This window comes from Cottoperca gobio, chromosome 4 (assembly GCF_900634415.1).
Source record: "Cottoperca gobio chromosome 4, fCotGob3.1, whole genome shotgun sequence".
Lineage (NCBI taxonomy): Eukaryota > Metazoa > Chordata > Actinopteri > Perciformes > Bovichtidae > Cottoperca > Cottoperca gobio.
Window position 1 is genome coordinate 7,185,044 of NC_041358.1, and position 21,029 is coordinate 7,206,072.

Consider the following 21,029-nt stretch of genomic DNA (forward strand, 5'->3'; position numbering starts at 1 on the left):
GCAAAGAGGGCAGAGAGGAGGTATCTGTATTGTAAAAAAGAAATTCAAAGTATTCAAATATGCTGAAAGGTTATTGTAGAATTTTCCACCAATGACGCCAAAAATAAACTACCAACCCCAGCTTTAAGGCCTCTCAGTCACGATGGGGCACTCGAATGAATCAAAAAAGTTTTTCATCCACTGAGCTCAGGAGTATTTTTATTTATCAACTTGTGAGAATTAATGCTCTTTTAAAATGAGAATGCCAGAAATAAACAGCCTGAAAACACTAACAATTGCAAATAGTTCAACGTTATGCCATCGCAGGCTATCAGTGCAGCACCTGTTCACAATTTGTGTAATAAGAATCTGTTTATTGGAACATCTCTTCTCATTTTACAGCTAACTGGGTCAAAATCTGACTACGCTTTTTTATGGGCTTTATCAAAGAACCTTTCAGATGTGTGAAAGCTGTTCTATATGCACACTTGTGATGTGTTGCCAGTATGATCTCATTCTGAGCTGCCCTTGACCCAGAGGAGCATGTTTATTGTAAACAAATGCTCAACAGTATTTTCTTGTTGCAAGAAACATGACGACTTTGTAATGCTTGACGATTCAAAACAGTTCAAACTCATCTACTCTTTATGAAAAATGTGGGTTTTCTCAGTGAAAATTGGTAGATTGGATTTGTTGTTTTTGGACAGATGAAGGCACAACCAGGCAGTACAGTGTATCTAAAGAGCCCCACATGTCTGCTGAGAGAATAGTTGTTTTAACTGCAGCCTTCGGTAACTGTCTGACCTGATTTCTGTCGGCCACTATAGACCCAATGACCCACATTATGTTAGCCTGGAGCCCTCAGGCCTGCTGACGAGCTGACACTGTGCATGCGTGCACACTGTGCATTCACTCTATTAGTTTAGTTTCATGTGTGCCCCTTGCATGTGAAGGAAAAGCAACAACACTTGTGTTGTGTGTCAGTGTGCCAGTAATCTGACCTGCTGCACACGGACATGAAGTTCACTGCAGGAGCACTTAACTCCAGATTGATGTACAGAAATAAAAATCTCCACTGCAGGCAGATACCTGCACGTGAGCGAACTGACGGCCAGTTCAGTCCAGTTTGTTGCTGCGTTCAGAGCCAAGAGTTAAAAGTGGTGGTGTTGCTGGGTGCAGGGGGGAGGGAGAGTAGTGGATATTACACTGGGGCGACGGCAGCGGAGACGGATACAGCAGGTGCTCGTATCCCTACCGGCTATTTGTAGTCGGACAGAGCTCCCTGAAATGCAGGTCAGCACGTGTAACTTGGGAAGCTCATTTCGTGTCTCTCTGCTGTAGCTCTGAACAGAACTCCATATGGGAAAGAATATACTGTGTATATACTGTAACACCTTGGAGTGTGTTATTCTGCTCATTTATTCATTCATTCAACCTTTGTTTATACTCGAGAGATGATTGAGGGGCGACCCTCATCTACAATGACATCAAGTCGATAGATTAATTAAAGCGATCAAAATGTCAAAACAAATACAGTTATGTAAAACATTTACAAGTACAGGTCAGGAGGTTTGAGATCAAATGTGTCCAAAAGTAGATTTTAAGGTTTTAAGGAGGTGCTGCATTTAGTTTCTGATACCAGGCAGTTGTTAAATCGTCATTGATTTTTAAAGTGTGTTTGTAGCCAGTGTGACTAAAAGCTTGACAATATGACATAACACTATATAATAATTAACAGTTGTTTTGATAAATAAATGCAAATATCAGTATTTTAAGTTGGTACGTTAAGAATCAATGTATCAATATTGTGATATTAGACCAGCTATAACCTGATTATACTATTAAAATGATGTATCGCTGTTTTCTATAGACATGAAGACAAAACTGCATTTGTGATACATTTTCCTAAATAGACAGCTGACTGACTATTAATCATTTCTCAAGAAGCGTATATATACCGTATATATACATATATAAGTATAAATATTGACAGCATTTACCTTTGTATGGCTTTGCGAGCTACAGCTATAAATGTCTCCTGAAAGCACAACAAGTCATCCCTGACATATTCTCACACTGTCAAGGTTTTAGGTCCAATATAACATAATATGTGATCACCAAACCCTAATATTATTTCTATATTATCAATGAATATGTTGCTTTTACTCCATCTGTAATCCTTAATATCCCGCTGAGACAATGAATGAATAATCATTTAAGATTGTTTGATTAATCTCTTTTCCAGAACATCGAGTTAAAGGTTGAAGTGGAGAGTCTGAAAAAGGAACTGGAGGAGAAACAACAGTTTCTGGACAAAGCTCTGTGAGTATTTGACTTCTTTCTGCATCGATAACTTTCATGTTGCACGTGTCTTCATGCCCTCAGTGACCATGACTATTAGACTATTGTTAGTTTGTGAATCCTCAGGCCTTGAACGTTCAAATGTATCCAACAAACCACTCACCCGTAGTACATTACATCTCTGGGACAGTCTAAGTCTGCTTCTGCTGCACACTGATTTGAAACGCCTTAAGGTAAACCTGACAGAAAACTACAAAATGTTCATTGCTAGTTTGATTATTTCCCATGAGTCCATCAGTACATCAGAGCCCGGGCGCCCTCCGGACCCGGCAGCCTCTCATCACACGCGAGCCCGCTGGCCTGTAGACTCACCGAGCTATCACAACACCCACTAAGCTCTATGGAATGTCATGTATGGACTCAGCACTGAAATGCTTTTGAAGAGGATGAAGTGGGTCTGTGTTCTGGGACGGAGGACGGAGAGGCGATGAGGGTGAGGAGGTGAAGAGGGGGTGAGGGACCCACTGTGGGTTTGTTTTGAAGGGGGACGGTGTATGGGAGTAGGGAGAGTAAAGGGCAGAGTTGTTTTGTGGTTTGTTGTGCTGCTGAGTCGGGAACTAGTTGAGCTCCAGCACCTGTCTGTGGAGCAGCTGTCTGTCAGTTCCTTCAACGCCTCTCCTCTGCAGACTCACACGGCATCAACAGTATGATGATAAAGAGTCGAATACGACAGCTTGGTTGGAACCCCTTGGCGTCACGTTTTTACGCACTGGGTACCTCTTTAGCATCATTTCTCAAGCTGCAGGGTAGTCTGATAAACTCCGACACATGGTTAAAGTTACGTACATTATGTTATTACTTGGTTTGAGTTCAAATACGTATGTTTGTTACGCAATGTACAGTAAGTTACGTACGGAAGTTAAGTATGTTATGTACATAACAGTTCTGTACATAATGTACGTGACAATCTCGGATCATCGGCTATGGATCTGATGTGATAAGCCTCTGGGGGCATGGCGCTATATTTAGGGGGGTTCCGGTGTAGCCAGGGGGTATCCGGTGTCAAGACGTTCTCTACCGTGCGCTGCTCATTGTTTACAGTCCATTTAGCAACTTAAGTTAATAAAAAGCTAAATTGTTGTTAGATGCTAGCTGATGGGTTCCGAGGTTGCATTTTGGTCATTGCGATTCGTCTCTTGTGCGCTCCACACGGGACAGTCCTGTGTTCGTTTGACCCATCCATCCACCCCGTCCTCCTCATGCAGACTTTGTCGCTATTTAGACTTCACCTGACTTCCTCCTTTACTCCCTTCATAATGCCTATGGCCACTAGAGGCAGCGCTGCACATGATGCTACGTGGAGCGTCATAGTTTGTAATGCGTAGGGCCACTGACCAAGAAATCTTAAAAAATATATATATATCTCAAAACCTGGATACATAAAAACATCACCAGAGGGAAGTCACTAAATGTTTTTGTAAATGTGGTGAACTGATCCTTTAGGTAGGGTTTAGTTAAATAAGCTACTTGGTTACGAACAGGGATCTATCTATGCAGCACATCTTTTTTATTGAAACCTTGAAGTAATAACCTGGAGATGTTGTGCCATTGGGTTCAAACTTTGTTCTTACAAAATACTCTTGTGCTTTGAGTGCACACAGATGGAATTATGCACGTAAGGTAAAAGGAAAAGAAGAGCTGTTAACGTCACAGATTGTAGAAAGCCAGAGACATGGTGTTTTTATCGTGTAATACTTGATCATTTTCCTAGATGGACGTAAGCAAAACACCATTGGCTCAGTTACACGGTGTGACCGTGCAGTATCGGCAGTAATTAGTTCAATCAGTCAATTTAGCACTTTGTCAAAATAATGAAAAGGAGCAGAAATTCCAGCATTTGAGGAGAATGAACGTTAGAGTGGAGTTTAGAGAGGGGTCAGTGCTGAGGCTCTCCGTGCCCTGCTGTTTGATAAATAAACTCTCTGGCCACAGTTTATCATTAGAGCTATTAACAGAGCCCTGGCTGATAGATGTGAGGAGGAAAAGCTGAGTGTGACCTTCTGGCTGTTGAAGTTTGCTGAGTGGTGGAGCAGTGACAGACCGGCCCTCAGAGGGGTTCAGAGACATTTCCCTCTGGAGTCCATGTTTCCTTTCCCCTGGAGACAAACGTCACTCTGTTCAAGTCTTTTTGTTATTTACCTCCACTGAGGAGGGTCTGTTTTCTGCTCCATCTCTCTGTTTGTAAGCAGGATGTCCTCAAATTTCCATTTCATTTTGTGGTAAGTTAGGCAATGCGCATGGAAACAAGTGCTTAGTTTTCCAGATCCAACAGCCTCTCCATGTGGTACTTCATAAAGCATGTTTCCCACTGCAGAGGTGGCCCACTCGCCTGAAATGCAGACCACCTCCACTAGCATCATAATAAATGTATATGTCTGAAATTAAAGAATAATTGCAGGCGAAAAGAGCAGAGGTGTTTCACAACTTTCATGAAATGAGATGTGTCAGAATGTTTGTGTGGTTTACAGTTTTATTTAGGAAAACCCTGGAAAACCCTTTTTACTCCTTTCACCATTCATTGTACAAATCCAATCTATTTTACAACACATTTGGTTTATTACATCCTTGGTAAATACTATTTTCTGTTATTTGTTCAATTAATCAAGAATAATTGAGAGCTTTACATATGATCTTGAATTGGTTTCCATTGGTTGTGGATCTGGCGATTTGACGTAAACATATTGTGCAGTCACAACCACTTTTCCACACTGAGCGATTTTGCCTAATAAAACAGCATTTTGGCCCAGATGTTGCTATTTGACATTTTTCAACTTTAATGTTTCGATGGGAATTTGCCCAATCAAATTTGAGCATATATATATATATATATATATATATATATATATATATATATATATATATATATATATATTCAATTCTTTTAAATTGCAAATCAAGAAATGTCATCACATTTTATTTCAAAGGGGTGAATCAGAACAAATACATACATCCATAAGTCTCTAACTTCTTTTCTCTTTCTGCTTATTTGGGTTTACAATCAAGAGAAAGAGGATTTATATTATCAGCAAAACACTAAATAAAACAAGCTCAACATTGATGCAAGTTGCCAAACTTGTGTTACAGATTTGTAATATTTAAAGCACATGTTCTACTGTGACAGCAGCACCAGAAGAATAACATCCTATAAAACTCATATTGCTTCTTACGCTTATATACGCTCATATATAGCTGACCAGCTTGTGTGGAGTGCAGAGACTGAACACATCCAGTGCAGGACTTTATGAGCTTGTGAGTCTTTTCCACTCCTGTTAGTAATGACTGATCTAAGTGACCAGACATGAATAAATCATTTGTGTTTGTTGTCTACGAGGAAGAAGAAGCCAATGAAATAAACCCATCTGCTTCTGAAGTCGGCTGGTTTTATTGCATCCATTTATTATTTAGTGACTTCAGGGTCTCTTCAACAAACATTTATTTAAAGACGTCTTATCAATATATCAAAAGAGAAATTCTATCATCAAAACATTCCAATGTTTTAAGACAAGAGGTTTTGTCCTTAAAGTTTAATATTGCAGCTTACCTTATAGAATATGTTTTGGAACTACAACCCCATAGGTCAATGGCAGAGAGCCTGTCCAATCAGAATGAAGCAGAGCTGCAGCGTCGCCTGGCAGAGCGGCAGCAGGAAATCATCCACATGCACGAAAACCTCGAAAGCAAAGTTCAGCTGCTACAAGAGGTACAGACACAAACACACATTCACTCACAGGATTCATGAGCTAACTGATAATAAGACTCAATGTGTAATAAAGGGGAATTATCAGAGATCACTGACAGACAAAGATTTGCATTCATTTGATTTTCCTCCCGTCTGTGTTGCGTTCAGGAGGCCGAGCTGGCGCGAGGCGATGCTGAGCGGATGGCCTCGCTGGCGGACTCTGAGGCTCAGCGCTGCCTGGCTCTGGAGAGAGAGATGGTGGAGAGGATGGAGGAGGAGAGTGGAGGCTCGGGGGGGCTGTTCAGCCAACAGGCCCTGACCGACAAAGACAGGTGACTTTAACTTCACGTTAAAAACATTCACGTAGTAGTTAGTCCCAGTTTTTTCTGTAATATTTCTTGACTTTATGGACACAATTTATAGACGACACAGTTTATGGATTCATTTAACAAAGAAAACAGATTTCAGTTTTATTTTCTTGCTTTATTGGCGTGTGTACAATCCATAGTGGAAAGGTACACGACACCAATATTTTTTTAAGAATGTTAAACAAGAAAACACAATCACAAAATAAATATATATAAAAATAATAATAAATAAATAAAATTAAAAATTAAAGGAAAGATTATATTTCAAATAAATAAACAAAAGAGCCAACTGACCATTACAAAAGATACATTTCAAAAGTCCGGCAATATAAATCTTATAAATCCTAATCTGGTGGGGTTAGAGACTATTTGTGTTCATCTGTCACAAATGGTTGCCTCCTCTTATAGAAGGAGTCTGTCGAGCCTTTGACGTTGTACTTAATGTTTTAAATAAGAGATTAATTGAACTTTAGAGTTGCTTTCTTTGGTTCTGGGAGGCGTCTGCTGGTCACTGTTGATATCGGTGCTATTCACAGCCCTGTCGACACTGATACGGCTGCTGACGCTGGTATTGACTGACCTTGACAAAAACAGTCTCATGCCTGGAACAAAGAGCCAGAGCTCTGACCTACAAACTGTAAGTGACCCCCGGGGTTAGAAATGTGAACCTCAATGCAGCTCTAACCATTTTAACCTGAGTCTCTCTCTCTGTAGAGAGGGGATAGAGAGAAGAGAGAGATAGAGACGAGAGAGGGAGAGAGAGAGAGAAGCAGAGAGGGAGGAGAGGGAGTAGAGAGAGAGAGTAGAGAGATAGAGATATAGGGGGAGAGAAGTAGAGCTAGATCTATTAGATCTACTTAGTTATTATCTATAGTCTTGCTTCTCTATTATTGTCTATCTCTTCTCTCTCTCTCTCTCTCTCTCTGTTGTCTCTCTCTCTCTCTCTCTCTCTGTCTCTGTCTCTCTCTCTCTCTTTCTCTGTCTCTCTCTCTGTCTCTGTCTCTCTCTCTCTCTCTCTCTCTCTCTCTCTCTCTCTCTCTCTCTCTCTCTCTCTCTCTTTCTCTGTCTCTGTCTCTGTCTCTCTCTTTCTCTGTCTCTCTCTCTCTCTCTCTCTGTCTTGCTGTCTCTCTCTCAGGCTGATTGAAGAGCTGACACAGCAGAAATGTTCTCTGGGTCTCCAGCTCGAGGAGCTCGATGTCAAAGTTCACAAACTTTCCTCTCCTGTCAAGACCAAAGAAGGAGGAGCTGAGGTATTTTTGCCTCGTCCACAAAGTTGGGTCAGATGACTTTGAAATGTAGACAATGACTGAATACAAATTACATGGCAACTTTAAAAAATATATATAATCTTAATCCTTTTGGATAACTTGAAAAAACAATATTGCACCTGATACTAAATAAATGGACGCAGCCACAAAAACATTGAAGTTCAATGCAAATAAAATGCATTTTGCATATTCAGCATTTGATAAATGAATAGCATTGGTTATCATGAAATAAGTTTTGTAGTTTTAAAATTGCCATATTATGAAGACGTAACAATAAATGTAATCAAGAGATAAACACAGTGAGTGAGAATAATAAACGTCTGAGCATTGCACTTAGGAATGAAGTCTGAAAATCCTCATCCGGTTCCCCTCATCCTTCCTCTTCTCCCCTCTATCTTTGTGTGTTGGCTCCAACCCCAGACAGACTGACAGACTGAGATATCATAACATTACATGGACAGTCCCTGTACGGCTATGTTGTCATTGCAGTGGATATAATGACCAACACCCGTACTCATCTCAAAAGTACCACAAACTCCACTGTAGATAACTTATTTTTGCTTTTCATAAGTACTGTACTTGTTATTTGATATATTTGAGGTCCTGCCTCACGACACATAAATAGATAATAAGCCAGGGTGGGATTTGATCTGGAAGAAAAGGGGGTGGGAGGTGATAGCGAATACATTTCGTCAGTCCTGCAAGAGACGTACAGTAATTATAAAAGCAGATTTTACTTTGTGCTTCGGTGTAACTTAAGTTCCCTTCTTTCCCCACAGAATCATGGTGAGAGCCGAGTCCACGCACAGATGCAGGTAGGAAGAAAAACATTCACTCACACTGTGTATGAGTGAGGTGTGTTGTTTATATGTGCGGCACACACTCACCTTGTTACTGTGCATCTTGGTAACTGACTCCTCTCTCGTAACAACACATGTCATTTCACTGGTGCTGAATTGCACCTAAATTTGCATTTAAGACGAAAGCTTCATGACTCAGTTTTCCCACTTGTTCCTCTTTTCAAATCACAGAGATAAAGCTCCACCTAGTGGTGCCTACACTACACTGCATGGATTACTTCAGCCTCCACAGTGCTTTCATTTCAAGTTTTGGTGGACTTTTCCTCCATATTTCTTGAAGAAATGTAAAATATCAGATGCAAGACTTTATCTTTTAAATATTTAATCCATTCTGGTACTTCTTAATATAATACATCTAAACTAAAGTTTCACCTTGCCCCAGACTTCCTGTTTGGTAATTCACTATTTTATAATATACAACATTTGAAACTGAATAGAAAGAAATGACAGTGAAAGGGGCCTCAGAATCAGGTAATGATATAGTGACCATGCAGCTAATGGCCCTAATCGTATCAGTTGATATAACTTTATTATTACTTTTTATCCAAAATTACTTTTTATTTCAGTTATCACAAACGTCCTGTCTGCCCTCACATCCCGCTGCTTGGTGCTCTCTGTAATATCATGCAGAGACTCTCAGGCCGCTCACATCAGCAGCGATCAGAGAACCCGGGTCACTGCAGAGTCAGCTCTCATGTACAGTAACAGTCCTGCTAATTTAGCCTCACTTCTCTCTCTGACGCCAGTTATAATTATAATCAGTTCACTGTCTGCTGGCTGCTCCACACAGAGACTCGTTTCACGAGGCGGCTGCAGAGTGCACAGAAGGAATCACTTGTTTACTTGGCAGGGCAACAAGTCGACGTTTGAGAGAGGAAAATCAGCAGAGACACCTCTTCTGTCCGCGTGGATGTTAATTCTCCGCTGTCACACTTTGGTATTTCTGCCACTCTGAGAAAAATAAACAGCGGAGTGCAGTCTGTCAGCGGTGTTTGGAACTCGTCTCTGATTAGGATTAATTGATTTTTGATTGCGTGCCTCATTCCAGCCGATCAGTGTTTTGGTGTCGTGTCTCCAGAAGCCTTGCAGGGTGACAAATGTAGTCAGGGCCAGAAGAGAGTCAGTGAGTCCTGCGGTGGTCCACACACACACACACACACACACACACACACACACACACACACACACACACACACACACACACACACACACACACACACACACACATCCACCCTGGTACGATAATGAAAGATGGATGAAGACTTGTGTATCTGTGAGTCTGTGAGAAAAAGATTCTGAAAGTCTTTTTAAAATCAGAGTCTTGCTGCTACATTAAAGCGCCATGTGATCCACTGACACGAGTTCCAGCTCCCCTCCCTCCCTCCCTCTCATTCTGTGACATGCATGTGAAGGCCAGACGAGCAATGGGTGCCCCTGGGAAATGCATGAACTCATTCCATGCTGGCAATTCAGAGAATTTAATGAACCTGATGATAAACACTCAGGCCTGTTTTTGTTTTTGTTTTGTTCACAGCCAGCACACAGAGTTATACTGACATGAAAAAGCTTTATGGAAATGCAAAATGTAGTATTTTGAAATACACAAGTTGAAACACAATGTTTAGATCTGTTATTGCCGGCTGAAGCTCCTTTTGATCTCAACTTTGGGAGATTGAATGCAGTGGTTTTAACCAAGCAGACAGAATTAACAGCACAATGAGCAGGAGGGACCAATAAGTATCGCTCAATATTTCTTTATTTACTGATGCTGTGCAATGGTTCACAAGGTACTAAACATCATTATAAGATTAGCATTAAATACTCACATACAAGTAATTAATAAAAGTAACTGTCCAGTGGCGACAGCCTAAGCATATCATGTATTTGTTTTCAGAAACAGTGTAATTAGCTGCCACAGTTGACAACACTTTAAAAGCAACACAAAATGGTAAACAGTCAGATCAAACCCCACAACAGAAATACAAATCAAATAAGAAATTAACTAAATTAAATATATATAAGGGGGGGAAATGTAATAAAAAGAATACAGTGAGGAAGATGAAAGGTATCAGTCAGGTCATTTCAGGCAAATTAAATGTCCAACGAACACTATTTTTTGCATAATATCTTTAAAAAAACAACACAATTTATGATTTTCACACCTGATCTGAAACATTTCATCATCTTAAACATGTATCAAATCAACTTAGAGAGTTTGGCATCATAAACCTGGACAATAACTAAATAAACTAAACTAGTGCCATTTTATATATTTGTGTTGGTTGACATCAGTAATGGAAACACAGCAGTGAAACAGGCGTAGCTATATTTTGTATCACGATGATAAGTACTCAAAATGCTGTTTAATGCTGTTGAAAATATATTTGATTTGGCCTTTACTAAAAGGGAAATAATTAATTTAATTTAAGCATAATTAATTAAGGAAAGGGAAAATTAAGTGATTTAATGTTTCACCTGAAGGAATCCTAAATGTTTATTAAAAAGAGACTGCACGGGCTCAGCAACCCTCCGGTTTCCAGTAAAATGGTTCAGTCCAGGCTGAAGCACGAGGTCTCGCTCCTACACCAATGTAGGGGACAGAAAAACTGAAAAAAATAAAAAAGTTAAACAAATAGCAAACATGAGATTCATCATCTGACACGTCTCAATGTTTTAAATCTTTATTTTGTTTGCAAAATGGGTAACGCACACTATAAAATCTTCATTATTTAAAACCCATGTAGAACAAACGAAATGAAAATAGATATTTGAAAATACAAAATAATATAAACAACATTAATGCATAATACAATAGAAGGAGAAGACCTTATGGAACATAATGGAAATCATAATGCATTCGGCATTATTTGTTTCCGCTCAGTTTAATACGTAACAATGGACCACACAGTATTTTATCAACTGATGGTGTGTTTTATATGTAATATCTTAATTGTATTATTGCTTTTAAATAAATGTAGTTAGGAAATGTGAAATGTTTCTCTCAGAGAGAAGTAGCCTACAAGTAGAAAGTAGCAAAACATGGACATACTTAACCTACACAAATTGTACTTAAGATAATTAATAATTACAGCCTAATTGTTAATCGATGCAAACAAATACTATTTTTTTTAAAAGGGAGTTATGTCTGTGGAATATTTAATTAAACAATTGTTTTGGATTAGAGCCATAGTCCACTTTAGCAGACCCGGACTAGTTAAAGCTGCGGAGTGAGATATCAAGTAAACATAGACGATCTTTGGTTCCTGTCAACGTTGCCTCGTTGTCTCGTTATGAAAACGGCTCGAGGTGTGACAGCCTCTGCCTCCATCCTCAGCTGATGAAGCCACTGAGAAGAAAGCGGCTCGGGCACCCGCACTGTCTGCGGTTAAATAATAAACATCCAAACCGTCGACGAGGAAAGATCGTGTTTTTTCCGTGTTCGTGTCGGATTTTAACAGGCAGCTGCTGCAGCAGGGGGATGCTGTCATCTTGAGAGACGTCGCTGATTTAAAAGGCAAACAGAAATACAGCTGGGACATCATCTGGGGATCGTTTCTCTCACTGGAATCATTGAGGCAGGAATATAACAAGCAGACCGATCCGTCTGCAGTGCACCACCGAGGAAGTGAAAATGTAACCCATGACAGAGCTCACATCTCACATCCGTTCTGCCTGGAAATCTTCATTGAATTAACGCTTCTGGTCACGTTGTCATGTCAGCGTGATCCAACGAGATTTGTGATTTTTAATCATGGAAAACTTGAAGGATGCGCCAAACAGTCTTTATGCTGAATTTCAATTTTTCTGGTCATTATGAAATTGCTCTTTAAAACTTTAAATTTTAAATTTGAGATTGAAAGTTGATTTTGTGACCATAGACAATCTCTCACTGCAAGGTCACACGATCTTAATCAGCAGATGGAACACATGAACACTTAAACATGTACAGAAAAGGAACTCTTTCATGTGATTTTAATGTATCCAAACTTTTTTAATCGGTTTTGATCAATGAGACTTCTGTTTTCTCACATACCTGAAAAAAAGAACTGTTAGTCCACACCTGTGCAAAAGTCCAGGCAAAGATTTTGCACATTACTCTGAACACTTTCATCCTTCAATACAAAGACACCTTTTACATTCAACAAAAGAAATAAAGGAATTGACTTTAAAGCGCTGCTATATTATTAGGAGTCTTTTCACTGCTACATGCTGTTGTGATGCTGGACGTGGTGAAGATGAAGGAAGCGTGTAGGATCTGCGCCCGCGAGCTCTGCGGCAACCAACGCAGATGGATTTTCCACCCGGCAGCCAAACTCAACCTACAGGTGCTGCTGTCCCACGCTCTGGGCCACGAGCTGACCCGGGATGGCCGCGGGGAGTTCGCCTGCTCCAAGTGCGCCTTCATGCTGGACCGCATGTACCGCTTCGACACGGTCATCGCCCGTGTGGAAGCGCTGTCTCTGGAACGCCTTCACAAGCTGCTGCTAGAGAAAGACCGGCTGAGGCACTGTATTGGAGGCCTGTTCCGGAAGAACAACGCAGAGGAGGGGAACGTGGTTCCGCCCGGGGCCATTGTGGGCGTCGTTGAGACTGACGTGGGGTCCGAAGACTCTCCGGTGGTGGATCTGTCAGCTCTGCAGGATGGAAGATACTCCGATATGATCCAGGATGATCTGACTTACTCTGTGTATGAATCCTGGGCTGATAAGGAGGACCCTGCCCTAGACAACCCCACTCACCACCACCACCACCACCAGTGCCCCGGAGCAGACTCTCTCTCTGGCCAGAAGCCGAGGCGGTGCAGGGGTTGTGCAGTGCTTCGTGTTGCTGATTCTGACTACGAGGCTGTGTGTAAGGTGCCTCGCAGGGTTGGGTGCAAGAGCGGGCGCAGGAGCACATCTTGTGGCCCGTCTACCCGCTACTCAACAGCCACTCCGGGGGGCGAAGACCCCGCCAGAATCCCCGGAGAGTCCGAGGCTACAGCTGTCACCTTTGATTCCTCCTTAGCTGAGTTGGACACTGATAAGATCATGTTTGACCGGACGAGTCCCAGCCCGTCATCGTCTGTGGAATCTCTCGACACCGCCGTGGATGTGAGTTGCCTTCCTGTGAACCACAAAGAAAGAGAAGAAACTGAACCAGAGAAAGATCCAGAGGAGGTTCCAGCGAGAAGGGATACTTTATGGGATAAACCCCTAAGTGAGAGTTCCCTCTCTGGGCTTGAGGTGTTGCTGAGCCTCCTGAGGGACTGGGACTACCGGCCAGTGAAGCCTCAAAGAGGCAGCAGACTCCCAGTTCTTGTCAAAACCAAAGGCTTGTCCCTTCCCCTCCCCATCCCACTGAGGTTGTCCTGTGGAGGGGCAGCAGACTGTGAGTTGTACCCCCATCAGCCCGTTCCGGAGGTCATGACCCCATGTCCCCAGCAGGAGCTACAGGTGGAGCTGGCCGAGATGGAGGAGCAGTGGTTGGATGATTATGTTCAGTGTGGGCCGTTTCAGCAGGTAGCTTAGTAGCGACAATACCTAGTTACTGGACGTCTTCTGACCTTACTGTAGCCGATCCTGTCATTGCAGATTTGTTGTCTTTCCTTTCAGCCTGGTCTCCTAAAAATTACTTTCTCATACAACATAATTGCACCGTCAATTGTGTTTCGAGGGAAACGTATTGTCTCCCGGGTTTGTTTTTGGCAAATATGTTTATGATCATAGTCTGCGTAGGGAGGAGGTCGGGGTGTATGGGTGGCCCAAATGCTATTCAGTTGCATTATATGAAACAGTAGAATCTTGGTTTTTGGGAGATTGCCGCATTCAAGGACCCAAAAGTCAGGATTTCTCGGCCTCTGCAGGTTCTTTTTTTATTTCAATCTCTCTTCTCCAAGTCCCCCAAACTTAATGGAACAGTTACAGGAGTAAAACTTAAACTGTAAAATTATAATTTCCTGTGCAAATATTCTGTACTTTCTGATATTTGATGATTTGACGCAACAATGGCAGAAGTGTAATTACAGGCTTTTGTTTTTTGCATGTTCTCACCTATTCACGTATTAGTGGAATCATATTCTACTGAGAGATGAGGGCCTGGTAACTGTAAAACACAGCTGATGTGTCCTTTTGTAGTCATGTTCCTCTAAATCACTGCTCACAGAAAGGTAATATCAGTGTAATTATCAGACTAAAACCGAACAACTTGTATCAGGAAGGAAAGAAAGGTTTAGAAGAATACCAAGGTTGTTTTTCAATGAAAATCTGTAAAAACTGAAAAAGTACAGCAAAACAAATCTGATGAAGGCTCAGTCTAGCTGATACAAAAGGCCTCCTTTTTTACGAAGGTCAAAACAAATAATTCTCTGTTTATGCGCCCGCCATCCAGACTGAACGAGCTTTTCTGTTCTACTCATCTCCTTCAACGCTGACGAAGCTGAACGCTGCCTTGGTTACTCTCTCGGGGAGCATAAGCACTCTTCCTCGTCGGTATCCTAGCAACAACTCCGTTGCCATGGGTTCAGTCTCCAAGCGCTGCGGCAGTCAGTCCGTGTGAAGGGCTCAGTCTGATCCAGCATCATAACTTCTATTGTTATGTTAATGCTTAGTGTGAAATGTGGTTCAGTGTGTCAGGAGCGAACAGGCCGAGACGAGACAGCTCTGTACCTCTCACTGCAGTGACTGAGGACATTTACACACGACGAGAGACTCCAGAGCATTTCAAACTAGATACTGGTGAAATAAATGTCCTTTAACTGCTGATTCTCTTTTATACCAGAGGTCTGTTTCAAGATTTGGCAGTAGAAAACAATCATTAAAGATCTCTCCACACCATGCAGTAACGGCTATATTAGAGGTTTATTGTACGTCACACTGAGCGAGATGGGACAAAACATTTTATTTTCTTTGTTCTCAAGTTTTTTCAACATATTCATTTTGAGGCAAGCCAGATTGCTCGACAAATGTCCGATGAATCGCAATGCTGAGAAAATCAACAGCTGGCATCATTTGTATCAAATCAAACAGAATGAATTGAATGTAATTCACGTCAGCCCGTGTAATCTGCGTGTCATCATGTTGTATTCCCAGTAATGCGGTTGTTGGTGGTTGTTGTGTGTAGCAGTCACGCTGTGAGAAATGTGTCCTAAACGGCTCCACATCACACAGTTTGTAGCCTCATTGCAGAGTCTGACACTTTCTACTTTGTGGCTTGCAGATTATCCCGTCAGCTCTTAAATGTAAATCGTGTACTATAGAGGCAGACATTAACCTCTAAAACATTTGTTTTGGTAATAAATATTTACTTGGATATAATTGGAGCTGTTCTTAAAAGGGAATTTCTCTGAACTTAACATGGTGAATTGGTCCTTTTGAAATGTGCTGTCTCACAACATTATCCACATTTCCTGATAACTCGTTATTACCGTTAGATTATTAGGAAACTCTGGGGACACAGTGTTGTTTTGGGAGCCAGTTGAAACAGCTGTAGAAAAGGTTGCACATATGTCCCAAAGGGCAGAGTGACTCACATCATTACACAGATCCTAAAAATATAAACAAAAACAAGGAAGTCAGCAACACGCTGCCGTGGCAACAACCGCTTCCCCAGGAAGTCATCCAACAGTGAACTGACATCACTTTCCACTTTCACTCTATCCTTCACACACCAGCTGCAGCCACAACACACATGAACATGTGTGTTTACAACTTTTCACCACTGATTAATCTATATGCTATCGCTTTTGATTAATAATGTTAGTTTCAAGGGTGAAAAAGAACAACACATACAGTACAACTCCTACACATCTTCATTGTTAGTTGACCTGTATTTTGCTCCTTTGTCTTTCAGAGGCTGATTGATGAGCAGCAGGGCCAGCTCAGTCAGTATGAGAGCGCTGCAGGTCAGTGTGTGGGTGAGCTGCAGAAGGCCCAGGACCAGGTCTGCTCGCTGCAGGCCAAGATCAGAGAGAGCGAGACCAGGAACCAGGTACTGACACCTCCAGGCCTGCTCTTCATCCATCTGAACATCGTTAAAGTCTACAGCAAAGCTCGGAGATGGTTTGTACTAAGCTTGTTGTATGTGTGTGTAGAAGCTGCAGGTGCGTCTCGGTGAGATGGAGTTGGAGCTGCGTGCGGCCCGAGAGGAAGCCCAGCGACAGGAGCGAAACATCCAGAACATCACTGATACTGCCAACTCCAAGGAGGCAGAGGTAAGGATGGATGGATGGATGGATGGATGGATGGATGGATGAAAAAGGCAAAAATGCAGACAGGCAGAAAGAGACAGGAAGGAATAGACTTCGACAAAGAAAGAAAATATTGAACACAGCTGAATGTCAAAATGGAATGCGTAGTTTCACATTTAAACTGTGTTTGTATATGTGTGTGTGTGTGTGTGTGTGTGTGTGTGTGTGTGTGTGTATGTGTGTGCAGGCTGCAGAGCTGTATCGGGTGATTGAGGAGCAGAATAAGATGCTGTGTTCTCTGAAAGAGCTCACCAACCGCAACCAGCTGCAGCAGCTGCAGGTTTGTCCTCCATGCTGACACTGAATGACACCAAAATATTTTCACAAAATAAAATATTACACAGATTCAGACCACAGATACTGAATTGACTTGTTTCTGGTTTACTATAATGTTCTATCAGGAAACCTTAGATCTAGCTTAAGCAAAAAAAAAATCATTATTTCTCTTTTAACACCTGTCCCTTTCTGCCCTTCTGTGTTTGTCCGTCTCTTCCTCCCTCCTCGCTGGGTGGTACCCGCAGGTGTCGGGTGCAGACAGTATTCGAGGTCATAGTGAGGTGCTGGCTCTGCAGGCGTCTCTCTTCCAGGCTCAGCTGGAGCTGCAGGCCGATCAGCGGGAGCAGCGGCAGGCAAGCAGGACGCAGGAGGATCTGAGCCGAGCCCTGCAGAGGCTGGAGAAAGACCTGCAGGGGGCGCTGCAGCACAGGAGGGAGACGGAGAGACACAACCAGGTGAGGAAGACGGGAGTGTGACTCTTTTACTCATTTTTTTTAACAGGTTTGTGTTTAAATGAGTGGAAGTAAAGATGCTGCTCCCTTAAAGATGACCTGGCATCTTGGCTGTCTGTATTTAACTTTGACTGTGTGCTGATCAGGATCTGCAGCTGGCTCTGGAGAACGCCCGATCGGCCCTGCAGGAGAGAGAGGAGCAGCTGAGAGAGGGCGAGCAAAAGAGACAGAGGCAGGACGAGGAGAGAGAGAAGGCCGTCAGAGAGCTGAGGACGTCCCTGCAGACTAAAGAGCAGCTGATAGAGGTACGACTGCTCTATGCGTTTAGATAAACCTGCACCAACACTTGCAAACATACACAGGATTCCTCTTGAGGGCACGTCCCAGGAATACAGTCTGCTGAGCACTCGATGCTCACAGAAAACTCAACTCCGTCCAAACTGAATTTTCAGATCTGTTCCAGTAGAATTTAGAGTCTCTGTTGATGGTTTCACTTTCTTTAATTGGGGTGTGGTTTGTTTTTTATTCCCTGAACTGCTACATCTTAAACTAAACTGAGTATTTGTTTTCAACCAGGACTACTGTGAGCTGTTGGAGGATCCAAAGGACAAGAGAGACTCTCTGCTTCAGAAACTCCGCCAGCGTATCAAGGAGAGAGACCGAGCTCTGGAGGTAAACAACACACACACACACACACACACACACACACACACACACACACACACACACACACACACACACACACATATACACACACACACACACACACACACACACCGATGGTCATCCAACACTCATTGTGAATAAAAATCCATAAACCTTTAGTGCCCTTTTGAAAGAGTCTTAGTGGGAAAACTAGATACTTTGTGATTACGGCACCAGGCTCAGGTCCAAACCAAATCCTCTGTGGTTTAATACCGGCCTGGCCAAACCTAAACTGTCAGTTTCAGTGATGATTGACATTTTATTTGGTCCAACCCCCAGCGAGCGGTGGACGAAAAGTTCCGCAGCGTGGAGGAGAAAGAAGAGGAGACTCGTCGGCTTCGGCTGCTGCTCAGAGAGAAGGAGAGAGACCTGGAGAGGCAGCACTGCGTCCTGTCCAACAACGAGGAGACCATCACTGTAAGAACACACAAATCACACTTTTTTTTCCCACTCACTCACTCTGCCACCTCCACCTCTCATTGTTGGTTTTGTGTGTGTGTGTGTCAGAGCCTGGAGGTGCTGGTGCGTGGTAAGGCTCTGGAGCTGGAACATGTGTGCGACGCCTGGAGGAACGTCCAGCGGCAGCAGCAGGAGAGTGGAGAGAGACAGAGCAGCATCCTTAGAGAGAGAGACGGCATCATAGGCCAGCTGCAGGCGGCGCTGCACGCTCGCACGCAGGAGGCTCAGGTACAAACAAGTGTACAAAAGGAAATGGATTTACACAGTTACCTGCAATTTAAAGCATTCAAAGAACTAAGATATCTTAATGAGAATAAAAAGGATATTTTTTGCTGGATGACATCATGTTAGGTAAACCGGTTTAATACAACAGGTGGGAAATTTATGATACAACTTTGCAGCTTTATTGTCAAAGTGATCATCGCATGTTGGCTTTGAATCATGAACTGGAAACATCACCAAAATATGAACATGAAGCATTAAAAACACTGCAGATAGTAATCCACCGATGTCATCAGCTGAATGTTGAATGTTGAGTGTTTCTTTCTCTCGATTTCCTCCCTGTGTGGATTAATGTTTCTTCTTCTCTCGGCTGTAGGACATGCGCTGCTCTCTACTGGCTCAGATCCAATCAGCTCCCAGCGACGTTCTGGAGGAGCTGAAGATCCGCCTCCAGCTCAAAGACCGCCTCTTCCAGGAAGTGCTGGCTGATCGGACCCAGCAGGCCCAGGAGCACCACGAGCAGGTCCAGGATCTACTCAGAACCATCAGCTCCAGGGACCAGTACATTCAGGTAGAGCAGAGCCGCTCAGTAGAAGCAGGTTCAGGTTCAATAAAAAGTTGTATTTGAAAAAAAATAAATGACATGAATCTTCTTTCAGGACTCTGCGAGCCGGCTCGGTGAGGTGATGGGTGAGCAGACAGGGAGGCTCCAGGAGCTCCGCAGACAGCTGAGCTCGGGTGTCAGGTCGAGGTCAGACTCGGACTCGGCTGTGGAGCTCCAGGCCATGCAGGAGGAGCTGCGCCTGGCTCTGAGGAGGGAGAGGGAGAGCCAGGAGCTGAGCAGGGGTCAGGCTAGCAGGGAGGACTCCCTCACCAGGACGCTGCATGTGAAGGAGGAGATCATCAGGGTCAGTGAGGGGGAGAGAGAGCGGGATCCTTCTGTTATATTTCTATGTCTATGATATATGTTTGTCCTTTTATCTTTACATTCCCATATAAGAAGCCAATATTCAAATCATGGCAGTACTTATCCAGCCTTTCAGAGAGCAATGTGTGTGTGTGTGTGTGTTCTGCAGGACTTCCAGAGGCAGATGGTGGAGCCCTCCGGTCTCCCGCTGGTAGAGCGGTTGACCCTGGAGGTCCAGAAGCTGAGGGAGGGCCTGGTCCAGCGGGACGGACCCCCAGACAGAGGCCCTGTCCCGGGCCGTGACCGGCCCAACAGCAGGCAGCCTGAGTTTGGAGGTGGGCATCCGAGAAGCATGGGACAGTATCTGTAACAGCATCAGGGAGCCGTGGCTGTGGTGTGGGTCTCTGAGTGTCCTGCTGGTGTTCATGCTGATATAACACAATCTAACACTTGGGACCTTCTGGGTGTAAATGCTACTGAACCTTTTTTGTATTGTAACCAGTGATTGTGACATTTTCAACATTTGTCAGTCAGCCGTCACCACAGGTCTTCACGCTTCTTAACACGGATGGTTTGATGTCTGTTTGACAAAGGATACAGTTAATTGTATCAGTTTAAAACCACTTAACAAGCAGCATGATTTTGTTTTTGTACCTCCTTTGGAATGGCATTGGGTGAAATAATGACTCAAAAAGCCTCACACCTCCATGAGTGTAAACCATTTGAACATCCCAATATCACTGCAACAGCTTGCTGCTTTTGTAACAGGAGTGCATAGAAAACAGAACGATAAAAAACAATGTTAAAAAAGCGAGTAGGGGCTGACATTTGAAGCCTCGTGGATCAGCATGGTGCTGACTTGTTGACAGTAAAGCTTTTCCAATTACTCTAATCAGTAGTTATATTGTGGGTATGTTATTCCCAAACGTGTGCACAAAAAGCAAGGCTCTTATTAATATCAGCCTTCAAACAGCAGTGGTGGAGGTCCTATACCAAAATGCAAAAAAACTAAAACATTTTTAAAAATGCATAAAATAATTGTTTCAATTCATTTTGTAAATATAAGACTTATTTCTAATTATTTTGTCATTTTGGAACAAAGCTCATGACATCATCCAGCTGGGTTTTGTCCTGAGTAATGGCCACGTTTAGAAATGGCGGGAAACATTGTTTCATTTAATTGTATTGTAAATGTTTCAGTGCCGTTAAACGGCTTTCTCTTAAAAATATTTTTTATTTTGTAAAAAGCATCATTTACTCTGTTAC

General features: G+C 42.7%; 1 protein-coding gene across 8 annotated transcripts in view; it reads left to right on the forward strand.

The window, feature by feature from the left end:
* Positions 1 to 21,029, forward strand: part of pde4dip (phosphodiesterase 4D interacting protein) — a 102,198-nt gene that overhangs the window by 48,576 nt on the left and 32,593 nt on the right. For 6 of the 8 annotated variants that reach the window (XM_029429091.1, XM_029429096.1, XM_029429093.1 and 3 more), the window contains exons 1-12: positions 11,817 to 14,016; positions 16,346 to 16,483; positions 16,587 to 16,706; positions 16,930 to 17,022; positions 17,264 to 17,473; positions 17,617 to 17,775; positions 18,047 to 18,142; positions 18,455 to 18,592; positions 18,683 to 18,862; positions 19,233 to 19,427; positions 19,516 to 19,764; positions 19,933 to 20,098. In XM_029429091.1, coding sequence (XP_029284951.1) covers positions 12,733 to 14,016; positions 16,346 to 16,483; positions 16,587 to 16,706; positions 16,930 to 17,022; positions 17,264 to 17,473; positions 17,617 to 17,775; positions 18,047 to 18,142; positions 18,455 to 18,592; positions 18,683 to 18,862; positions 19,233 to 19,427; positions 19,516 to 19,764; positions 19,933 to 20,098 — 3,028 coding nt within the window. In that variant the 5' untranslated portion in view covers positions 11,817 to 12,732. Of the gene's footprint in view, positions 1 to 2,224; positions 2,302 to 2,744; positions 2,774 to 5,916; positions 6,041 to 6,187; positions 6,352 to 7,522; positions 7,638 to 8,434; positions 8,471 to 11,816; positions 14,017 to 16,345; positions 16,484 to 16,586; positions 16,707 to 16,929; positions 17,023 to 17,263; positions 17,474 to 17,616; positions 17,776 to 18,046; positions 18,143 to 18,454; positions 18,593 to 18,682; positions 18,863 to 19,232; positions 19,428 to 19,515; positions 19,765 to 19,932; positions 20,099 to 21,029 lie in introns of those variants that run through there. The other 2 variants (XM_029429097.1, XM_029429098.1) reach the window with 2 other exon arrangements.